Source organism: Schistocerca americana, chromosome 4 (assembly GCF_021461395.2).
Source record: "Schistocerca americana isolate TAMUIC-IGC-003095 chromosome 4, iqSchAmer2.1, whole genome shotgun sequence".
Taxonomy (NCBI): Eukaryota; Metazoa; Arthropoda; class Insecta; order Orthoptera; family Acrididae; genus Schistocerca; species Schistocerca americana.
In genome coordinates, this window is record NC_060122.1 from 172,449,208 (window position 1) to 172,472,924 (window position 23,717).

The 23,717-nt window shown below is 43.5% G+C and overlaps 1 protein-coding gene across 1 annotated transcript in view; it reads left to right on the top strand.

Moving 5' to 3' along the window:
• Positions 1 to 16,087, top strand: part of LOC124613333 (piggyBac transposable element-derived protein 4-like) — an 89,258-nt gene extending 73,171 nt beyond the window's left edge. Inside the window, exon 2 of the mRNA XM_047142029.1 lies at positions 15,836 to 16,087. Within this exon, the coding sequence (XP_046997985.1) occupies positions 15,836 to 16,087 (252 nt within the window). The remainder of the gene's footprint in view (positions 1 to 15,835) is intronic.
• Positions 16,088 to 23,717: the final 7,630 nt, after the last annotated feature.

The following is a 23,717-nucleotide window of genomic DNA, read 5'->3' on the forward strand; positions in this document are numbered from 1 at the left end:
AAGCAAGACTCTACTAATCATAGGTTAGGGTAACGGTGCGAAATAAAGCACAGTGATAGCTACGTATGGACGATTTGAGAATTTTGACGTACAGCTATATTTCCGTGCTGGTTTAATACTGCTTTTCGATGTCAATGCCTCAGATGCACATACTGCAATGTCGTTAGGACATGCCGCAGTGTGGGTCGGACATAGAAGTGTGTGATTAATGGGTGAGATATATCATGTGGCCATACAAAACTCTCGGCTTACATTTAAAATTTTTAGTGGTTATCTGGCTCATCTGCTAAGCAATTGCTTTGGTTTACACGCCTTCCACGTAACCGAAAATTGCTGCTAACTCGCTAGCGGTAAGTTAACTTGCATTGTATTGGTTACAAACGGTCATTATAAAAATACCTGAAATGTATTCACAGTTGCGAATATGGACAACCATTAGCTGTATAATTGAATGACGACAGTTAAAATTTGTGTCGGACTGGGACTTGACCTGAATTTCCCACTTATAGCGAGTGTTCGTCTAACTTTTTTTCTTTCATTTTTTCCTTTTTTTTCATTTTTTAGAAAAAATAAAATTCTCTAGCGTATGAAAATGAAAGACTCGTTCTTCATAAAATAACACAATATTACACGTTTCTTGTAGTGGCCATTTTCGCAGCAGCTGTATATAAATTCCAGTTGTTTCAAAGAAAATGCCTTTTTTGCATGCTGCACAACGAAATCTTTATTTTTATTTATGCATCCAGAGTCGTTCCGCCTTTTTTACAAGGCATCTTCTGTGGGTGTCCTGAAATATTATATGATTTGTCCATTTTTACACATAGGCTATGGTTTCACATCTAGGTTCTAGATTCAAAAACAGTTCCTTAACGTTTTTTTTATGAAATGGAAAGGTACTTTCAGGTAACTACTAATTCATTGCATCTAAGCAAACTGCTTTTTCTCATCTGGCAACCAGGTGGACATCTCACAGTTCACTTTTAGTTCAATGTTTACGTTACACATCACTGTAACTGCCATCTTTTTAATAAAGAGTTTCATTTGTTTTTCTAAGTGTTACCAACGTTCTTAGTTTTCTGCATTCAACTGTTTTGTGAATGAGTGCTGAGTGCGTGTGTGTGTGTGTGTGTGTGTGTGTGTGTGTGTGTGTGTGTGTGTGTATTAGAGGGGGAGAGATATTTCTTACTTTTTTTAATAATAATAATAATAATCATTATTATTATTATTATATTTCCTGTATATACTTAGGAGAGGAATCAGATGTTTTCTCATTTGTTGCGATTTCTGTCTATTATATAATCAATCAGTGTAAACAGTGAGCTGTTGGTCATATTTACTTGGTCATTTAGTAGTTGTTTCTTTTCAGCCTTTGTTTTGTGTATATGATAATTTTCCTGTAATGTTAGGAGTTGTCTTTCATTATTTATTCTAATTGTTTTCATATCATTTTCTCTTGTAGTAGGTTTGTGGATATTTTCTTTCAAATGTTATGATAAAGTTGAGTGGCTCGTTCCTATTTCCATGCTCTGATATGTTCTTTGTACCGCATGTCAAATGTTCTGCTGGTTTGTCCTATGTACCTTCCACCACATGTGTTGCACTGTAGTTGGTATATTCCTGCTTTTTGGGAGATATCTGTGTTTTTATTATTTTTGGAATTGAATTGTCTGTTTTGAATGCTATGTTTATCCCTTGTCTTTTGACAATGTTCGTTATCTTATGTGTGAGTTTGTGCTTGTATGTCATTGTGTACCATCTTGATCTTCTTTCGTGTATTCTATGTGTAGTTATTGTTCTGTCACTGTTTGTGCCTATTTGTGTAGTGTTTTGTTGTACTGTTGTTTGTGGGTGTTTATGTACTGTGTTTACTGATTGTATTTGTTTTTTTAATTGTTTTGGTTAATTTGGTGACTAGATCCCTTTTGTACCCATTGTTCGTTGCTATTTGTTTGATGATGTCTAGCTCTTTCTGGTAATTTTCTGTGCTGAGTGGTACTGTGTTGAGTCTACGAAGCATGTATCTGAGTGCTGATTGTTGCTATGAGTGTGGGTGGTTAGAAGTCTGATGTAGGATTGTGTCAGTTGTTGTAGGTTTACAGTAGATTTCAAAGCTATTTTAATGGTTATATCTAAAAAGTTTGTTTGGTTGTTGTGTTCTTTTTCCATTCTGAATCTTATCTTTCTGTGTATTGTGTTTATATCTGTATGCAACTGGTCACTTTTTGCCTGAGGTTCATCTATTAAACGAAGGATGTCATCCATGTATCTGACCCAATAAAGTATGTTGTAATTGTTTTTGATAAAATTTTTGAAAATTAAGTTTTCTACATGGTTTATTAAAATGTTTGCTAGGGCACTCAATACTGGGAATCCCATTGGTAACCCATCTTCTTGTAAATAGTTTTCATTATTGAAATGAAAGTAGTTTTGTTCAGTTATCAGTTCCAGCAACTTGTGTATTTCTTTGATGTGTTCATCTGGTAGCTGGCTGTTGTCCTTCAACTTTTGTTCTATGATATTTATTGTTTCTGCTATTGGAATGTTAGAGGACATGTTTTCTATGTCAAAAGAGAGTAGAGTAGCTGTGTCTGGGATTTTTATATTTTATAAGTTGTATTAACTGTAAAGTGTTCCTTATAGCTCTGTCAACCCTTTTTTATAAGTTTTTGTTAGTAGTTTCAACATGTGTCATGTAAGTTTGTAAGTGGAAGTTTGTTTGAAGCTTACCATGGGTCTTACTGGGATATTTGTTTTATGGATTATTGGTTGGCATCGGAGGGTGGGTGCTGCAGGATTGTTCTGTATTAATTTACCTTTTTCTCTGTCATCCAGTGTGTAGTCTACATTTTAATATATTCTTTACCTTGGTCTGAAATCTGTTTATGGTTCTGATTTCAATTTTTTAATGTTATTGTGTGAAATGAACTCTTGCGTTTGTCAATGTATTGCTGTTTGGGCATAAGAACTACTGTATTTCCTTTGTCTGCTTTAGTAATAATGAGGTTTTCATTTTGGAGTTTCTTTCTAAGTGTTTCGGATTCTGTGTTTTTATTGTTTTTGTCAGTCTACTTTTTTGTATGTGTAATCTTTCTTCTTCTTCTTCGCGGATGGATCACTTAGGACCACACGTAATCAACATTTGTTGGCCTTCCTTTTCGCCCAGTATTCCTTCATAAACAACGAATGGGCTAGCTTTAGTTGCGTAGACCACGTATGTCGGTTAGTTTTTCTCTCTTCTTCCACAAAACCCCGTGTGTTTGTGATTTTTCTGATTTCATTTCTATCATGTAGATTTGGAGACTCTAATTCTCTCAGGTCTTTTTCCGTCTGTTTGTACCAGTTCGCTCTTGTAGTTTTGTTCTTTAAAAATGTATGGGCTTTGTGCGTTAACCTGTTTGACTCCATTCTTTCTAAATGCCCCATGAATTGGATTCTTCTCATGCGCATTGTGTCTGTTATTTTGGAGATATTTTTATAAATAACTAGTTTGGACAAGAAGAGAATAGAAGCTTTCGGAATGTGGTACTACAGAAGAATGCTGAAGATGAGATAGGTAGATCTATAACTAATGAGGAGGTATTGAATAGGATTGGGGAGAACAGAAGTTTGTGGCACAACCTGACTAGAAATAGGGATCAGTTGGTAGGACATGTTCTCAGGCATCAAGGGATCACCAATTTAGTATTGGAGGGCAGCGTGGAGGGTAAAAATCGTAGAGGGAGACCAAGAGATGAATATACTAAACAGATTTAGAAGGATGTAAGTTGCAGTAGGTACTGGGAGATGAAGAAGCTTGCACAGGATAGAGTAGCATGGAGGGCTGCATCAAACCAGTCTCAGGACTGAAGACCACAACAACAACAACATTTCTGCATTGGGTTTTGGGTAATGCACACCATCTTTAGTTCTTGGTCCTAGGATTTTCCTAATTATTTTACGTTCTTTCACTTCAGATTCCTCTTTTAGTGTTCTGTGTTGAAGGTTTTTCTGTCTCAGATGCGTAGAGAGCTTCGGGTTTAATTACTGTTGTGTATTGTCGTATTTTGCAGTTCCACGAGAGACTCTTTTTGTTAATTGAAACGCCGTCTCCGTTTTCTTGACTCTTGATCGGACAGATTTCTTTTCATTACAGTTTTCTGCAATCCATTCACCTAAATATTTAAATACGAGAGCGGTTCAGAAAGTAACCTCCGATTGGTCACAGTGCGGGTTGTGGGGGGAGTAGCGACGCCATCTGAGCGTTCACGCACTCAACAGGTCAGTCGGCATCAAGCCGTGGTCGAGTGAACGTCGTACCTGCGCTAGTTTAGTTTTTGTGGCAGTTTGAAATGTGTGCTGCAATAGAAAACCCCGCCAAATGTGAAGTGTGTGCTGTCATAAGGTTTTTTACAGCCAAAGGATATTCTGCAGCAGCTATTCATCGTGAGCTTTGTGCCGTGTACGGACCAAGAGTTATGAGTGAAGGAGTTGTCCGTGAATGGGTACGTTTATTTAAAAGTGGACGAGAAAACGTTCATGATGAAGAGAGGAGTGGTAGACCATCATTGGTGACTGACGAACTCGTTCAGACAGTTGATGCAAAAGTTCGTTAAAATCGACGTTTCTCAATGTCGGAGTTGTCTACTGGTTTTCCACAGATTTCTAAGACTCTCTTCTACGAGATAGTGACAGCAAGATTGGGTTACCGTAAGTTCTGTGACGATGGGTGCCCAAAATTCTTACCGACCACCACAAAACTCAAAGAATGTCCTCTGCATTAGACTTTCGTCACGTTATGAGGACGAAGGAGAACCATTGTTAAATAGAATCGTGACCGGTGACGAAACCTGGATTAAGTACGTGAACCCTGAGACAAAAGAACAATCAAAGATGTGGGCACATTCAAATTCGCCTACCAAACCAAGAAAAGCCTCGCAAGATTTTTCTGCCAGAAAACTGATGGCAAAGGTGTTTTGGGATGCCAAAGGGGTGTTGTTGGTTGAATTCATGGAACGTGGTACGACCATTAATCAAGACGTGTACTGTGAAACAATAAAAAAGTTACGACGGGCTATACAGAACAAACGCCGTGGTATGCTGACTTCCGGTATCGTTTTTTTGCACGATAACGCCCGTCCTCACTCTGCTCGCAGAACAACGGCCCTTCTTGAGTCCTTCAAGTGGGGCGTTATCAACCATCCACCTTACAGCCCAGACCTGGCGCCAAGTGATTATCACCTCTTCATGCATTTGAAGAAATGGCTCAGGTCACAGCGGTTTGATGACGACGAAGAGCTCAAAGATGCGGTCACAGGCTGGCTCCAGGCACAAGCGGGTGATTTTTATGCAGAAGGAATTTCAAAGCTTGTGAAGAGATACGATAAGTGCCTCAATCGCTATGGAGACTATGTAGAAAAATAGTGCAAAGATGTAGTTGTAAGATGTATATATTAAAATATTTTTATTTAACTTGGTGTATTTTTTTAAATCAACCGGAAGTTACTTTCTGAACGGCCCTCGTATATGTGTAATAATTTTATGTATTTCTTTTTTTATCAATTCTCTTGTTAGCCCAATGTTTACATTGCTGTTTTCACTTTTCTCCTCTCGCTTTAGAATAGCTTCTGATTGTTTTATGGGGTTTTCTCTGTACTCTTCATCTACTATTGTATTCCCGTTATATTTCAGTCCTTTTTCTAAGAGCTCTTTTTCTTCATTGTTTAATTGTGTGTCTGTGAGATACATCAAACGTGGATAAAGTTGGTGTGTCTGTTTTGGTTGTTTATTGTTTGTTTCTTTGTTGTGTTTGTTGTCTCATGAGTTTGACCAGATCAGAAAAAAAACAGCAGGATTGTTAATGTTATTTGCAAGTTGTACATGTGTTTTATACAGTTTTCGAGATAAAGTTTGTTTTTTCGAGTGTAGAGCTTTGATTTCGTATTTCAGCCAAACTTTCTGACCGTTTCTTTCGCTTTTGCAGCACTAGATGAACTGTTTTTAATCTTTACATTGATGTAGCTAGGTACAAGGTTATTGGATTGACAGACATTGTTGAACTTTAGGTGTTGCATGGTTTTATGGATGTTGAGATGTAGTCTTCTGAATCTGTGGTAGAGGCCAACTGGAAATGCCTGGCAGGGCTTATATAACATGGTTCTTGTAGTGGCCATTTTCGCAGCAGCTCTATATAAATTGCAGTTGTCTCAAGGAAAATGTCTTTTTTGCATGCTGCACATCGAAATTTTTATTTTTACTTATGCACCCAGATGCGTTTCGCCTTTTTTACAAGGCATCATCTTCAGTGGGTGTCCTGAAATATTACATGATTTGTCCATTTTTACACATAGGTTATGGTTTCACATCTAGATTATAGATTTAAAAACGGTTCCTCAACGTTTTTTATGAGATGGAAAGGTACTTACAGGTAACTTCTAATTCATTGCATTGAAGCAAACTGCTTTTCCTCATCTGGCAACCAGGTGGACAGCTTTCAGTTCACTGTTTACGTTACACGTCACTGTAACTGCCATCTTTTTAATACAGAGTTTCATTTGTTTTTCTAAATATTTCCAACGTTCTCAGTTTTCTGCATTCAACTGTTTTGTGAATGTGTGTGTGTGTGTGTGTGTGTGTGTGTGTGTGTGTGTGTGTGTATGCTCTGGCTTTGCCATAGTGTATCAAAGTGCGTCGAATGGCCGGTTTAGCGCACAGTAACCATCACTGCAGTGTGGTCTCGTAACGCATGATGCGTTGAACACAAGTGTGCCAAGTGTCGGTGACCTGTTGTCGACATTCAGGGTCCCGCAGTAGCGTGACGTTGAGTTTCCAAGGTCCTGCACTGCGCCATATAGGTTGCCTACATAGGTTCATGGTACAGGTGTAGATGTCATGATCCGAAAAGGCAGACGGCCAACGTTCCGCGTCGAGGAGAACGGATGTTAGAGCGTCAGAGATGTATGTTCTGCAGAGTCGGCTGGCAGAGTGGTTCATGATGTGTGTAAGTCCCGGGCGTTCGCCGTGTACCACTCTTCAAGTGTAGAGGAGACGAAGGCGGCGGACGAGGAAGCGAAGTTCCGGACATGTGGTATCGGTCTGTACGCTCGAGAACACAGTTGAAATCTCCCCCTACGATGAGATAATCGTATCTGCCGAGGAATAAAGGCGTGATATCTTCTGGGTAGAACTAGGAGCGATGCCTCCGTTTACCAGTGCCCAATGGGGCATAGAGATTTATGATGTTGATTCCTTCAACTGTTATGGCCACCCCTCGGGCCGCTGGGAGATATGCGACATAGGAAACTGCAATTCTTTCTCGTAGGAGGATGACTGCGCTTGTGTTCCATAGCTGCCGGGGCGGCGTACGTCTCGTAACCATAACACCTGGACCAAGTTTCTGTCCTCAGTTCTTGTAACAGGGCGATGTCGATGACCGCTGCTGTTAGCGAGTCACGGAGCAGTTGAAGTTTAACGCAAAAGCCGATATTATTAGTATTGATGTCCGCCCTCGGTAGCTGAGTGGTCAGCGTGACAGACTGTCAATCCTAAGGGCCCGGGTTCGATTCCCGGCTGGGTCGGAGATTTTCTCTGCTCAGGGACTGGGTGTTGTGTTGTCGTAATCATCATCATTTCATCCCCATCGACGCGCAGGTCGCCGAAGTGGCGTCAAATCGAAAGACCTGCACCAGGCGAACGGTCTACCCGACGGGAGGCCCTAGCCACACGACATTTCATTTCATTAGTATTGATAGTAGCTATTCGGTAAGCCTGATGGGGGATCCGTGCTGTCGATAAATTCGTAGCTGGTGAAGATTGGCGTGGTGGATTCTGGAATTCCATACAAGTCGCAGGAGTCGTGATAGAAACATCTCCCATTTAAGTGTTGCTCTAACGGAGGAACAGATCTCATTTCCGCATCAGGTAGAGGTGGGAAATCCGTGTCATCCGCCCATGAAAAATGTCCGTCAGTTTTAATATCGATGAGAGTTGGCAGCGCTGGCCGAGTCGGCTCAATTGCGTCGGCTTCTGGCCCGGCGCTTGCTCGCGATCACTGTTGGACGGCTATTGTGTACTCCGTCAGAGTTATGTGCCATCTCTTAGTCCTGCGGAGGGATTCAGTGGTCGATTGTGATGTCTTGCGGCGTCTTTTTCGTCGTTTGGGTGACTTTTGCTTCCGGCAATCTGTTTCGGTGTCTGAGGAAGGAAGAGATTCACGTCGTTCCGGTACAAAAGCCACGGGTGCTATGATGCGGTCTTCAGTCTCCATAACATTCTCGCTAGTATCCTTGTGATCGTCTAGCGCTGGGGTGTCCGACTGTAAGTCATGTTCGCGGGCGTCACTGCCGGTGGCAAGGTGCTGGGACGCCTCCGGGTGTATCGGTCCAGAGAGACGCTCATGAACTGCATCTTGTGAGGGCTGGACGTGCAGCGTCGCCGCATAGGTGATTGGAAGGGCGGTTGTGGTTCGGTCGGTGTTCGTATCGTCGTGCCGTATTTGTGTGATGTGGCGTTGCAGGCATTTGTTACGGAAATGACTTCTTTTCCACTACTGGAACGTGTTCGAGGTTGTCCGTCGTAAATGACCACCGCACGGCAGCCGCCGATAGAAATGTACGATGGAACGTGCCGTTTGAGATCTGTTCGGACTTGTCTCACACCATTAAGCATCGAATATGTCGTAAACTGTGCCCATGTCTCGGCTACGTGACTCTGAACTATTCCGTATGGGCTAAGCGCCACGATGACTTCATCTTCATTCTCCTCGAACGGCAGTTCGAATACACGGATAGTTCGAAGGCCAAGTCCTGCATGGTCGACATCCCCAGGCCCGACGCTGCCGTCGGAGTGTCGAAATTTTAGTCCATGTCGCGTCCTTTGAATAATCTCTTTGCAGGCAGCGTCGGAAGTCATATTAATATGAACGACGCTGCTAGTGATCGATAGGTGTATGCCTATGAGAACGTCACGGGGGACTTTCAAATCTTCGCGTAGGAAGCGGTTCGACGGCCAGTGCTTTGGGTCGTGCGTATTCATTTGAGATGTGTCCGCCACTGTAGCTGAATGGTCGCCGGCACGGTAGCTCAGCGTGTTTGGTCAGAGGGTTTAGCTACCCTCTGTAATAAAAAACTGAGTGAACAGATCAACGAACAATCTGAACGGGTGTCATCGGACGCCCGCCACGAATAAATACAACAAACAACATAGAACAAAATGAGACCAACAACAACAACAACAAAATGGTCAGAGTGACGGACTGCCGTCCTAAGGGTCCCGGGTTCGATTCCTGGCTGGGTCGGAGATTTTCTCCGCTCAGGGACTGGGTACTGTGTTGTGTTCATCATCATTTCATCCCCATCCAGCGCGCGACCCATGTCGCCCAATGTGGCGTCGAATGTAATAAGACCTGCACCAAGGCGGCCGGACCTGCCCCGTAAGGGGCCTCCCGGTCAATGACGCCAAACGCTCATTTCATTTTATTTTAGGTGAACTTAAGAGTGTTCTTCCCGTAAGAGTTGGGCGTTATAGCTTGGTCGACTGAGAAGCGCGGTGACGGGGAAGTAAACAAACACTCCACGCCCGCAGCGGCGTGGGCGGCCGAGTGCGGTCCGCACTACTGCCCTGCCGAAATCGAATTGTACTCACTGCTGTTGATTTCTTTATGGTTACCTACATCCTTAGCTTGCATACGAGTACAACACTTTGTTCAGAAGCAGACGTGACAAGTGGAGCTACGTTTGCTGAAATGTCACATTCACCTGACTTTGAAATGATGTTATTTATTGACGTGGTATACCAATTAAATCAGTGTTATCTATTAACCAAGTGAGACGTGGTACTTAAGGAAAGGCAGGATTCAGTGTTGACGGGGCCGTATTCAGTTACCGTTGGTTGCTCAATTTTTTTTTTTTCCATTTAGTCTCGTACACTTTACTTTGAAAACAATTGCTAATAAGGTAGCCAATTAGGAACAATTATCAAATTTGACTTTTAAGGCACAATGTCCAATACAAAATTTCCTAAGCAAGTTGCACTCACGTCTGAAGGCCTTATTGATCAGAAATTCAACTTGTTTGTCGGGTGAAGGCCCCATTAGTAATAACTCAAAGAACAATTTGACGCCTGAAGGCCTGGATAGCAATTCTTAAGAACGGGATAACTTCTCCAAGAGATACTAAAATATTATATAAAAAGGGACAATCGTCAAATTTTCACTATTGAGAGATAATATCTAATCAAAAATTCTTAAGACAGATTGCAGTCACGGCTGAAGGCCTTATTGACAAGAAATTCAAATTATTTGTCGGCTGAAGGCCCCAATAATAATAACTCAAAAAACAATTTGTCGGCTGAAGGCCTCGACAGAAAATCCTTAAGAACGAATTAAACTATCCAAGCGATATTAAAATATTATAAAAAAGGACACTCATCAGATTTTCACTATTTAGAGACAATATCTAATTAAAATTCTTAAGACTAGTTGAATTAACGGCTGAAGGCCTTATTGACAAGAAATTCAAATTATTTGTCGGCTGAAGGCACCAATAGCAGTAATTCATATTATTTTTTTTAAAAAAAGGAAAAAAAACAATCATCACAATCTGGCCAAATCAAGAGAGAAGTGGGCCTCAGACAGTGCTCCAAGAATCAACCTTGGAAAGTCGTTCGACTTCGTAAACGATGAGACAGGCAATCAAAAGTTGTATTTACTTAACCGTATGACAACTCAAACTAGTGACAGTTTAAACGCAGGCCAACACTCTTCCAACATCTACCTAACGTCTGATAACCAACACAACGATGTAATAACCCAAGCAAGGTGGAACCGGCGGACAGTACTGCATCTTCTGAGTCCTGCGTTTAGAACATCCAGAAGCAGAAGGAACCACTACGACCAAAGTAGTCCAAAGGAAACAACATATACGAACCACAATCAAGTAGGCTGTCGAACTACACGCCTTACGAGACAGCAGCGGCAAGACGAGGAAAGGTACACTGCCGCGAAGATACGCTAACCTCCAGGGCAAGTAACTAGGGCGTTAGCAGCCACTAGGCAGAAAAATACCGCTAGTTGAACTTCATCAATAAACAAAAGGAATTCAACGATTAATAACAGGAAGTGGAGGACGGCTAATTACTTTCGCCTACTCCAAACACTCCACTCGTTGCTCTTCGTCTCAGCGATCCTGCGAGCAGCAACGCGCGAGCAAATGGCGCGATCTCAAAATAGTGGAGGATTCGCTACTGGGTAAATGTTCACTCAACTCAAACGTCCTGGGTCCGGTGGAGAGCGATGTCGTGGCCCTCGCAACTACAGCCTCTCGATCCGGCAGTGCCTGCGTGCTGCCCGTGGTCCCCGCGTGTCCTTGCGCTGCCGCCGGCCGTTGTGGCCGAGCGGTTCTAGGCGCTTCAGTCCGGAACCGCGCTGCTGCTACGGTCGCTGGTTCGAATCCTGTCTCGGGCATGGATGTGTGTGATGTCTTTAGGTTAGTTAGGTTTAAGTAGTTCTAAGTTCTAGGGGACTGATGACCACAGCAGTTAAGTCCCATAGTGCTCAGAGCCATTTGAACCATTTGAACCTTGCGCTGCCGGACCTCACTGCTGCTCCGTCCCAACCGAACTACCGACACACTCCGACCCGGAAAACATCTGAGACCCTTCCAAAGATAGTACTAGAGTACTAGATATCGATAGCCGCTGCTGCTGCCACTCACGGACAGACAACGCCAGCAAACGTAATGACGCCAATAAACAAGAGTAGAAACCGAGACGCCACTTTCTCTATAACACGATGCCAACCTACCAACGGCACCAACGTGAGCCGCAACACGGCTCATCAAGGTTGAAAAAATAAGAGAGAATTCGTTACCACTCAGTGTATTTCCATCAGGTTTGATTCCATGGGAATAATTGCACCCAACGACTGTGATGTACTCCAGCACAGAAAGAAAGTCAGCGTCGTTTGTAATATCATCTATATTTTATCACAGATCTTGATTTCAGCTAGCAGCGGAGTTTTCGCCAGTGCTGTAAATACAAAAATAATACAAGAACCAGACATTGATAAGGCACACAACGAAGGAACATGTCACAGTGTACAACATGCCAACTGCACAGTCACATACCATTGTAAGGACACATATTAAAAATAATTTTGGCCTGTGCAGTCATCTATCAAACAGACTGCTGTATGTTAAAAGTGGGTTAAGATAAAATTTATGCATAATACTTAAAATGAATTCAAATAATAAACGTTATTTGAATTCACTTTATTCTTGCACATAAATCTTACCATAATCCACTTTTTCATAGATGTATAATAGAAATAGAGGACGTTGATCATTCAGTATGGCGTAAGTGGAGGTTAGCTCTAAGGGTCCGTAAACAGCACCCTCAGTTTGATTGATGCTTCTATATGCTGAAGTTATATTGTAGTACGTGTCGTTATAACTGTAATGATTTTGCATAACAACTTCTATGTAAATGTGCAATTGGCAAGGTGTACAATTATGAATGCTTCTTGGAGAGTGTATTTCGTCTGATTCCTGTCATTATCCAGGCATGTTAGTATGTACATCCATCTCGGCAAGGTCGTACAACTGTTCTGAGACCAAAAATCACATAAAAAGCAACCATAATATCCTGTTCTAACTGAAGTGAGACTGGCACGAAACATGTTCAGTCTGCGCGCCTTCAATTCAGCTACGTTTGTAACCGGAACACTGAACACAGCATCTTTCGGATAGCCCAACAGCCATAAGTAATATGGATTAAGATCAGGTGATCTGGATGACCAGGTTGAAGGGAAATGACGGCTGATAATTCTAACATTTCCAAAAAAAAAAAGCCTCTGCAGCGGCTCCACTGACTATGCAGGAGCGTTATCATGCATGAAACTTACTCTAGCCACATATAAATGCTGTTGAAGGGTTGGAATAACATTAGTGAGCAAAAATATAGCGTAGAAATACCGTCAACCGGCATCACACAGTTACCTTTGCAGAATGAAATTGTATGGGTTGATGTGCGAGCGGATTTTCAGTTGTCCATACTCAGTAATTCTGAGTATTGACATATCCTTAGAGATGCTAATGGACTTTGTCTGTCCACAGAATTTTCCGTGGCCATTCATTGTACACTTACACGTGAGCAAGAAATTCTAGAGCAAACGTTTTTCTTAAAGCAGTTCAGCATGGGTGATTTTGTATTCCTAACAATGAAAGATGTTCCATAAAAATTTTATTCATCGTACGCAGAGGCATGTCCAAAGTTCTGGCTGCTCACCATGCTCTGTATATTTGCACACCACCGATCGACCACTTCTGCAATGCTGTGGCCACATCTTCTAATGACGTTCGGTCAATTGTTTTCCTCCCTCTGACACAGTGCACTTCAAATGAACTTGTCTTTTGGAATTTCGTTCTCATTTTCTTGAGACCCTTAACAGACATCGGACCAACGCCTTTTCTCACGCCCTTGAATGTCCGGAACTTCTGCAGAGCTATTAGCGCACCGACACTGTTTCCTCTAAATGAGGTCTACCAGTCGTGCGTGATCCTGTATTGATCCACTCACGCCGGGAGTCTCACACGCGAACTGAGAAATAGTCAGATACGCTACTTCTTTTGCATGTTCTCGCGCTTACAGCACTATCTAATGACAAAATTTTTAAATATATTCAATTTCCATAACGTCTGCCCCTTGCACAAATTCGAACGGAATGTTATGGAAAACTTTCCGTTCAAATTTGACGTCATTCTGAGCAGTGTTTTTTTTTTTTTTTTTTTTTTTTTTAGTATTTTGGTAACTGAATTTCAACTAGAAACAACCTGTGTATTGGAAAGTTGCAACACCAGAAGTTTGTAACGAAATCCAGAAAGACCTGCACTATCGCTCCCGAAGCAGTTTGTTCTATGCCCATTTCCCAGGCCAAGGGGAGAGGTCTAAACATACATAGGATGAAAGTAATATGAAGGAAACCATAGGGAAAGTCAGATTGCTTGAAATGACAGTCATGTAATTGAGTGAGAAATATTCCGTTCCAAAAGTACGTTAGATGACTTACAGGTCCACGCGAAGGAATGAATTGATTATGAAATCTTTTGAAGGAAATAAAATTTTTTACCTTAGAAGATTCAATGATAGTGTTGCACGAATATATTGAAATGTAGACAGCGAGCTAATCCCTTTCAATCATGACGAGTGTACTAGTTGTTAGTCTCTTCTCTTGTTTTCAACTTCGGACTACATGCAAATGTGTTTCCTGAAACGTGACTGAATAAAGTGTCCTCTTCTATACGAGATTTATACCTACGAAGTCAATAATAACGTTATCTGGCTGCACCATTTTTTAAGGCATAGAAGAAGCGTAGCATAGGAGTAACTTATTTTGCCAAAAGGCGTAAGTTGACACTTCAATGAATTCCAGGAATGCACTATGTCTACATAATCACGTTAGCTAACAATAAGATTTGACTAACTCAGGTTGTAGCTAAGTTACGAGCAGCGGACATTCTGGGTCCTATGTGTTATCCTAGCCTTTGTATTTAGAAATCTGAGCTCTAAAGACACAAAGCAGTCACACCGCATCTAAATTGCGAGCTTTCTCTGCAATTTCAACTGCTCACTTACTCTCTGGCTTGTTGAGACATGAAAAGAAAGTAGACGGAGCATACCATTCATAGGAAATTTGAAATGTGTATGTTGAGTGCAATAATAGTTCAGAAAAACCGATAACCTTGAAGAAGGCAGAAATTTGAAGAAATTGTGTGAGACAGCTCGATACCGACTGCAAGGTGCAGCTGAGCAGTAAGGATATCGGAATTTTTAAGTGGTGATAAAGGATCGCGAGTACACCTCAGAATCTGTAAATAAGACAATATGCAATATAATTTGCTCACCATTACGCACACAACATCCGTGCACGAAACACATGGTACAATGAATCACTACAAGCGAAATATTTAAACAAAAACAGTTCAGTATGTATGCACACGCCAGGTTAGCCGAGAGCTCTAATGCGCTGCTTCCTGGACTCGGGTAGGCGCGCCGGCCCCGGATAGAATCCGCCGGGCGGATTATCGTCGTCGGTCAGCGTGCCGGCCAGCCTGGATGCGGTTTTTAGGCAGTTTTCCACATCCCGCTAGGTGAATACCTGGCTGGTCCCCACGTTCCGCCTCATTTACACGACTCGCGGACATCTGAACACGCTCGCACTATTCCATGAATTACACTCGACGCAGACAGTAGGGGTACACTAATTCCGTCCTGGGGGGTAAGGGGTGGCGGCAGGAAGGGTATCCGACCACCCCCTTCCTCTAATATTGCCAAATCCGTTCCTAACAATGCCGACCCTGCGTCAGCCCGGAACATGGCGCCAGTGAAAGAAAGAAAGAAAGTTCAGTATGCATGCAGTATGCTAAAATTTCACAAAGCGGGAATGTGATGAATTTAAATGTCCTATTACTCAGGTGGACTGATGTAAACCCTGCTGCGCTTCGGAAGTTACCCATGTTAGCAAAAAATGGACGTATTGTCACAACAGAAATAAGAACACGCTAAACTCCGGTAAATGACTGTACAAGCATTGCACTACGAATTATCCAACAGCCACACATTTGTACCACGAGATCCGAGATTTTCCAAAAGATTCTGGCCTCAGTTCTGTGTGTGACATAAAAATCTAATAAAAGTGTTACTGAGTCAGCCTCACATTTCAGGTACATTTCAAGATGTGAGGGCGAGGGTCAGTGCAGGTAACGCGTATCCTTTTGCGGGTTGAGCTCTTGTCCGATAGCCACAAAAGTGAACTGTTGCGCCAGTTCCGGCAGTTTAATCTTTTAAGGGAGCACCGGTTCGTTAGGCGAGGTGCTTCGAGACAACGACAGAGGCGGCGGCGGCGGCTGCGTGGCCCGCCTTTTCCCCGAACGGCGCGGCCCCGCCGTTCCGCGGTTATCCCGCGCCGGAACGGCCCCTGCGGGAGGCGAGTGGCTGCCCCGCGCGATTACCGCAGACCTGCTGCACCACACCCGGCCGGCATTTATTTTTCGGGCCGCGGCGCGTCGGCTTTCAGCGCGGCGCCTCTCTGCTACGCTCGCGGTGCTGCGCCTTCTGAAATCCGAGAGCGCGCCCCAGCAGCAGCACCTGCTTTAATTAACTACGCAGCATAGCGCCTCTCCTCTTTCTGGAGGCGCTTTTGAACCTCTGCTGCTGCTGCCGCTCTTGCTGCCCGCTACACGAACACTCAGCTCTTCCGCGAGACGCGCCGCCACACAGCTAGCACGACTAACTGCTTTGTGTATTTTGCCAGTTTCTGCTTGTTCTATAAAGAATTTTCTTAAATCGTCTACCTGTCCATAATGTAGGTTTTTTATGTCAATAAATCCCCTTCCTCCATCCTTTCTGCTTAATGTGAATCTTTCTGTTGCTGAATGTATGTGATGTATTCTATATTTGTGGCATTGTGATCGTGTAAGTGTATTGAGTGCTTCTAGGTCTGTGTTACTCCATTTCACTACTCCAAATGAGTAGGTCAATATTGGTATAACATAAGTATTTATAGCTTTTGTCTTGTTTCTTGCTGTCAATTCTGTTTTCAGTATTTTTGTTAGTCTTTGTCTATATTTTTCTTTTAGTTCTTCTTTAATATTTGTATTATCTTTCCTATGTTTTGTCTGTATCCTAGATATTTATAGGCATCTGTTCTTTCCATCGCTTCTATGCAGTCGCTGTGGTTATCCAATATGTAATCTTCTTGTTTAGTGTGTTTTCCCTTGACTATGCTATTTTTCTTACATTTGTCTGTTCCAAAAGCCATATTTATATAATTGCTGAATAATTCTGTTATCTTTAGTAATCGGTTGAGTTGTTGCTGCCAGTAGTTTTAGATCATCCATGTGTAGCAAATGTGTGATTTTGTGTTGGTATGTTCCAGTAATATTATATTCATAATTTGTATTATTTAGCATGTTGGATAGTGGGTTCAGAGCAAGGCAGAACCAGAAAGGACTTAATGAGTCTCCTTGGTATATTCCACGCTTAATCTGTATCGGCTGTAATGTGATATTATTTGAATTTGTTTGGATATTAAGTGTGGTTTTTCAATTTTTCATTACTATGTTTAGAAACTGTATCAGTTTAGGATCTACTTTGTATATTTCCAATATTTGTAGTAACCATGAGTGGGGTACACTATCAAAAGTTTTTGGTAATCAATGTATGCGTAGTGTAGCGACCTTTGTTTAGTTTTAGCTTGATATGTCACCTCTGCATCTATTATCAGTTGCTCTTTACACCCTTGTGCTCCTTTGCTTATTATTATTATTATTATTGTTAATAGAGTAGTTAGACACATGGGATTAACAGCCTGAAGTTGTCCGTCCAGTTTCTGCAGTTCACAAGTAAGAAGTGTAGCTATGAAGTGATTTACGAACAGTAAGTATAATGCACACATCTGAACTTGTCTGATTTTAAATGGGGTTGCAGAGAGCAGGTCAAGCAAATGGCGCGGAGGAATAATGCAGCGGAAGAATGTTTTGTGACTCGTGTCTACCCTCATTTGCATGACTTCCGTTCGGAGAGTTCCGGAACCTGTACAGAAAATTGGAATAGAGATCCCATTGGGTTTAGGCCAACAGTCTGGGGAGGACAGCCCATTTCTTTTCTGAGAAAGAGTTGTGGGTACCACATGCGATGCACCACGAATTCCTTCGTCATTCAATTTAAAACACCCACACACACAAACTAAATATGATTCGTCTTTCAGCATTTCAAAAATAAAAGTGTTCCAAGAAAAGTCTTTCATTCTACACTTTAGTAATAACGTGTGGGAGGGGGGAGGGGCAACAGACGGCGGGGGCAGGGAGGGTAAGAGCGGGGATACTAGCTAATGTGTAATTCCATTCATCGGTATTGGCCTAAGAAAGGTCGGAAATCACTGTCTAGAGTGTACACAACCTCCACTTTTACGTTGTTTTTAACTCTGCTACGGACGATTTCAATGAGGTATCTGAATTGCAGGCCATTTTTGCTCAACAGCTGAAACCAGAGAAGGAAGCAGTGTTGGACGCTAGGAGTCTTGAGCTAAGACGGCCTAAGTCATTCTGTACGTGTCCCATTGGGTTTAGGCCAGCAGTCTGGGCAGGACAGCCCATTTCAGGAATATTATTGTCCAAAAATCATTGCCTCAGAGATTCTGCCCGATGACAGGTACACTATCATGCTGATGGAATCATTGTCTCCAAACTGTTCTATTGACTGTAGTATACAATACTGTAAAATGTGTTCATATCTCTATCTGCATACATATTCCGCCAGCCACCGTATACGTTGCGAAGGGCACGTTTTGCCACTACTGATCATTTCCCTTCCTCTTCCAGTCGCAAACAGAGCGCGGGAGTGACGACTATATACACACATCAAAAAAAGTTTTGCATCACTTCCGTTCCGAGAGTTCCGGAACCTGTACAGAAAATTGGAATAGAGTTCAATATAAACACCATTTCCGCTCTTTTTATTGTTCATGAAAACCACACATTGCATGTTGTACCACCATGCAGCGACATCTTCAGAGGTGGTGGTCTAGATTACTGTACACAACGGTACCTCTAAACCCAGTAGTGGGTCCTCTTGCATTGATGCATGCCTGTATTCGTCGTGGCATACTATCCACAAGTTCATCAAGGCACTGTTTGTCCACATTGTCCCACACCTGAAAGGCGATTCGGCGTAGATCCCACAGTGTGGTCGTCCATAAACAGCAAAAATGGTTCAAATGGCTCTGAGCACTATGGGACTTAACATCTAAAGTCATCAGTCCCCTTGAACTAAGAACTACTTAAACCTAACTTACTTAAGGACATCACACACATCCGTGCCCGAGGCAGGATTCGAACCCGCGACCGTAGCGGTCGCACGGTCCCAGACTAAAGCGTCTAGAACCGCTCGGCCACATCCACCGGCCATAAACAGCACTTTGCAATCTATCTCAGGTGTGTTCGATAGGGCTCATGTCTGGAAAACATGCTGGCCACTATAGTCGAGCGATGTCGTTATCCTGAAGGAAGTCATTCACAAGATGTGCAGTATGGCGGCGCGAATTGAAGTCCATGCACTATCGGTCGGAGGATGGCATTCACGTATCGTACAGCTGTTACTGGCACCAAGAACGAAATTATAAAACCAATCACCGTGGAACAACAAGGAGAAATGAAAAGCCGACACACACAAGTTTCCATAACCACCAGCGGCGTACGTCGGCGCCACATAATGCCACCCCATAACAGGAGGGAACCTCTACGTTGCTGCACTCGCTGGACTGTGTGACTAAGGCATTCAGCCTGAACGGATTGTCTCCAAACACGTCTCCGACGTTTGTCTGGTTGACGGCATATGCGATACTCATCGCATATGATGCCAATCCAGAGAGGTCGATTCGGCATGTTGCTGGGCCCATCTGTACCCCGCTGCATGGTGTCGTGGTTGCAAAGATGAACCTCTCCATGGAGTCGGGAGTGAAGTTGCGCGTCATGCAGCCTACAGTGCACAGTTTGAGTCGTAACATGACGTCCTGTGGCCGCGCGAAAAGCATTATTCAACATGGTGGCGTCGTTGTCAGGGTTTCTCCGAGCCACTGAAGTTGTGGCCCTTGGGCGGTCTGAGCGAGGCATGTCATCGACAGCTCCTATCTCTCTGTATCTCTTCCATGTCAGAACAACATCACTTTGGTTCACTCCGAGACGCGTGGACACTTACCTTGTTCAGAACCCTTTCTGGCACAAAGTAATGCGGAAGCGATCGAACAGCGCTAGTGACCGTCTAGGCATGGTTGAACCACAGATAACACGAGCCGTGTACGTCCTGCCTGGTGGAATGACCGGAACTGATCGGCTGTCGGATCCCCTCCGTCTTATAGACGCTGCTTATGCATGGTTGTTTACATCTTTAGGCGCATTTAGTGACATCTCTGAACAGTCAAAGGGACTGTGCCTGTGATACAATACCCACAGTCAACGTCTGTCTTCAGGAGTTCTGGGAACCGGGGTGATGTGTGTATACGCCTCCGTACTAGCTCTAACTTCTCTTATCTGTGTGTTTCTTATATGAAATATACGTTGGCGGCAGTAGAATAGTCCTGCAGTTTGATTCAGATGCCGGTTGTCTAAGTTTTGTCAATAGTTTTTTTCCAAAAAGAACGTCGCTTTCTTTCCGAGAATTCCCGTTTGAGTTCCCAAACCATCCCCGTAAAACGTGCGCCTTGATCGAACCCGCCACTATCAAATTTAGCAGACATCATGTGAATTGCTTCGCTGTCTCACTGTAATCTACCTGGTGGTGATTCTGAAATCCCAAACAGTATTCAAGACTAGGTCGCACTAGTTTGCTATACGCTGTCTACTTTACAGGTGACCCACACTTTCCTAAAATTCCCCCTATAATTCGAGGCCGACAATTCACCTTCGCTACTACAGTCTTTACATACCAATTCACACAGCTTTTGCAAAGTTACGCATAGATATTCACTCGACGTGACTGTGTCAAGCAGCGCATCACTGATATTGTATTTGAACATTTCAGAATTGTTTTTCCTACTCATCTGCATTAACTTATATTTTTCAGCTTTTAGAGCTAGCTGCCATTCTTCCACCAATTAGAAATTTTGTCTAAGTCGTCTTGTATCCTCCTACAGTCCCACAATGACGTCACCTTCGAGTACACCACAATATCATCGGCAAACATGCAGATTACTGCTCAACCTGTCCGTTAGATCATTTTCGTGTGTATATGGTGGTCAGGAGCAGTCCGAAAAGGTTGTAAGGGCGTTGCAGAGTAGGCTGTGATGAGAAAAAATTGTTAAGAAAGATATACGATACGTTGCGCAGTTTCCGATTTAATCTGCATTGAAGTTAGACAATCAGGTCGCTGCGTGGGCAAATACAAGCAGCCTGCCAGAGCAGTATCGCCAAATACGTTCTTCGATTGGTTTCCTCAAACCGAACAAACGCAGCTTAAATTGAACAATTAAAAAAACACAAATTAACTGGTAATGTGCATTTTAGTACGTGGTAATGTACGAACCCACAGTCGTTTGTGCGCTAACACATTTTAGGGCGTTATTTATTTATTTAATCGTATGGCTAGGGCCCCCCGTCGGGCACACCGTTCGCCCGGTGTCGGTCTTTCAATTTGACGCCACTTCGGCGACCTGCGGTTTATGAGGGTGAAAGGATGATGATTAGGACAGCACAACACCCAGTCCCTGGGCGGAGAAAATTCTCCGACCCAGACGGGAAACGAACCCAGGCCCAGAGGATTGACAACCCGTTACGCTGACCATTCAGCTACTGGAGACGGAATACTTCAGGGTGTGAAAGTGCTTAAATTTTCGCGCGCAACGACCTCATCGACTAATATTAATGCTATTTAAATCGGAAACGGTGATAAACAAGTATTTCTCAGGACAATGCAACACCATTACAAGCTTTTCAGACAGTTTCTGACCATCCGGTAGAGAGTACCCGCGGTCCTATCACATTTCTGCGCCAACGGCCTTGCTGCAGTGATAACACCGTTTCCCGTCAGATCACCGAAGTTAAGCGCTGTCTGGTTTGGCCAGCACTTGTATGGATGACCGTCCGGTCTGCCGAGCACTGATGGCAAGTGGGGTGCACTAAGCCCTTGGGTGGCCAGTCGAGGAGCTGCTTAATAGAGAAGTAGCGGCTCCCGTCACGAAAACTGACAACGGCCGGGAGAGCGATGTGCTGACCACACGCCCCTCCGTATCCGCATCCAATGACGCCTGTAGACCAAGGACGACGAGGCAGATAGCCATTACCGTTAGATTCCTCCGACACTTGTTCGGACGGAATTTATTTTAGTTAGGTCACACTTGCAAGGGGCACACCTGATGATAACCTTGTGTCTGATAAATACCATCGTGGAGGACACCGTATTGCATTCTATTACTTAAGAAGTAAGTCTTTGGGTCACTCGCAAATCTGGGAACCTAATTCGCATGCTCTTCATTAATAGTCTGCAGTGAGGCACGGTATCAAACGCTTCTCGGAAATCTTGGAATATAGACTCTTCTAAGGAAAGTAATAGCGCCAGGACTGCTTTGTATGTTCCGACATTTCTCCGAAACCCAACCTGAAATTTCCCGATGTCAGCTTCTACCAGTTTTTCCATTCTTTGTGTATATTTGAGTCAATATTTATACACTACTGGCCATTAAAATTGCTATACCACGAAGATGACGTGCTACAGACGCGAAATTTAACCGACAGGAAGAAGATGCTGTAATATGCAAATGATAAGCTTTTCAGAGCATTCACACAAGGTTGGCGCCGGTGGCGACACCTACAACGTGCTGACATGAGGAAAGAGTCCAACCGATTTCTCATACACAAACAGCATTGGCCGGCGTTGCCTGGTAAAACGTTGTTGTGATGCCTCGTGTAAGGAGGAGAAATGCGTACCATCACGTTTCCGACTTTGGTAAAGGTCGGATTGTAGCCTATCGCGATTGCGGTTTATCGTATCGCGACATTGCTGCTCACGTTGGTCGAAATCCAATGACTGTTCGCCGAATATGGAATCGGTGGGTTCAGGAGGGTAATACGGAACGCCGTGCTGGATCCCAACGGCCTCGTATCACTAGCAGTCGAGACGACAGGCATCTTATCCGCATGGCTTTAACGGATCGTGCAGCCACGTCTCGATCTCTGAGTCAACAGATGGGGACGTTCGCAAGACAACAACCATCTGCACGAATAGTTCGACGACGTTTGCAGCAGCATGAACTATCAGCTCGGAGACCATGGCTGCGGTTACCCTTGACGCTGCTTCACAGACAGGAGCGCCTGCGATGGTGTACTCAACGGCGAACCAGGGTGCACGAAAGGCAAAACATCATTTTTTCCGATGAATCCAGGTTCTGTTTACAGCATCATGATGGTCGCATCCGTGTTTGGCGAAATCGCGGCAAACGCACATTGGAAGTGTGTATTCGTCGTCGCCATACTGGCGTATCTTCCGGCGTGATGGTATGGGGTGCCATTGGTTACACATCTCAGTCACCTCTTGTTCGCATTGACGGCACTTTGAACAGTGGACGTTACATTTCAGATGTGTTACGACCCGAGGCTCTACCCTTCATTCGATCCCTGCGAAACCCTATGTTTCAGCGGGATAATGCACGACCGCATGTTGTAGGCCCTGTACGGGCCTTCCTGGATACAAAAAATGTTCGACTGCTGCCCTGGCCAGCACATTCTCCAGACCTCTCACCAACTGAAAACGTCTGGTCAATGGTGGCCGAGCAATTGGCTCGTCACAATACGCCAGTCACTATTCTTGATGAACTGTGGTATCGTGTTGAAGCTGCATGGTCCTCTGTACCTGTACGCGCGATCCAAGCTCTGTTTGGCTCAATGCCCAGGTGCATCAAGGCCGTTATTGGTTTCTCAGGGTCTATACACTCAAATTTCGTGAAAATGTAATCACATGTCAGTTCTAGTATAATATATTTGTGCAATGAATACTCGTTTATCATCTGCATTTCTTCTTGGTGTAGCAATTTTAATGACCAGTAGTGTAGTTCGGTGTTATTTACACTTGTTAGCTTCTGCCTTCGTTGGAGCTGGAATTATTTCATTATTTTTAAAGTATTTGTCCTATATGGGCTCGTAACTGTTTTGTCACGGCTGACTCTCCATTGATGTCAACAATTCCGAGGGAACGTTGTG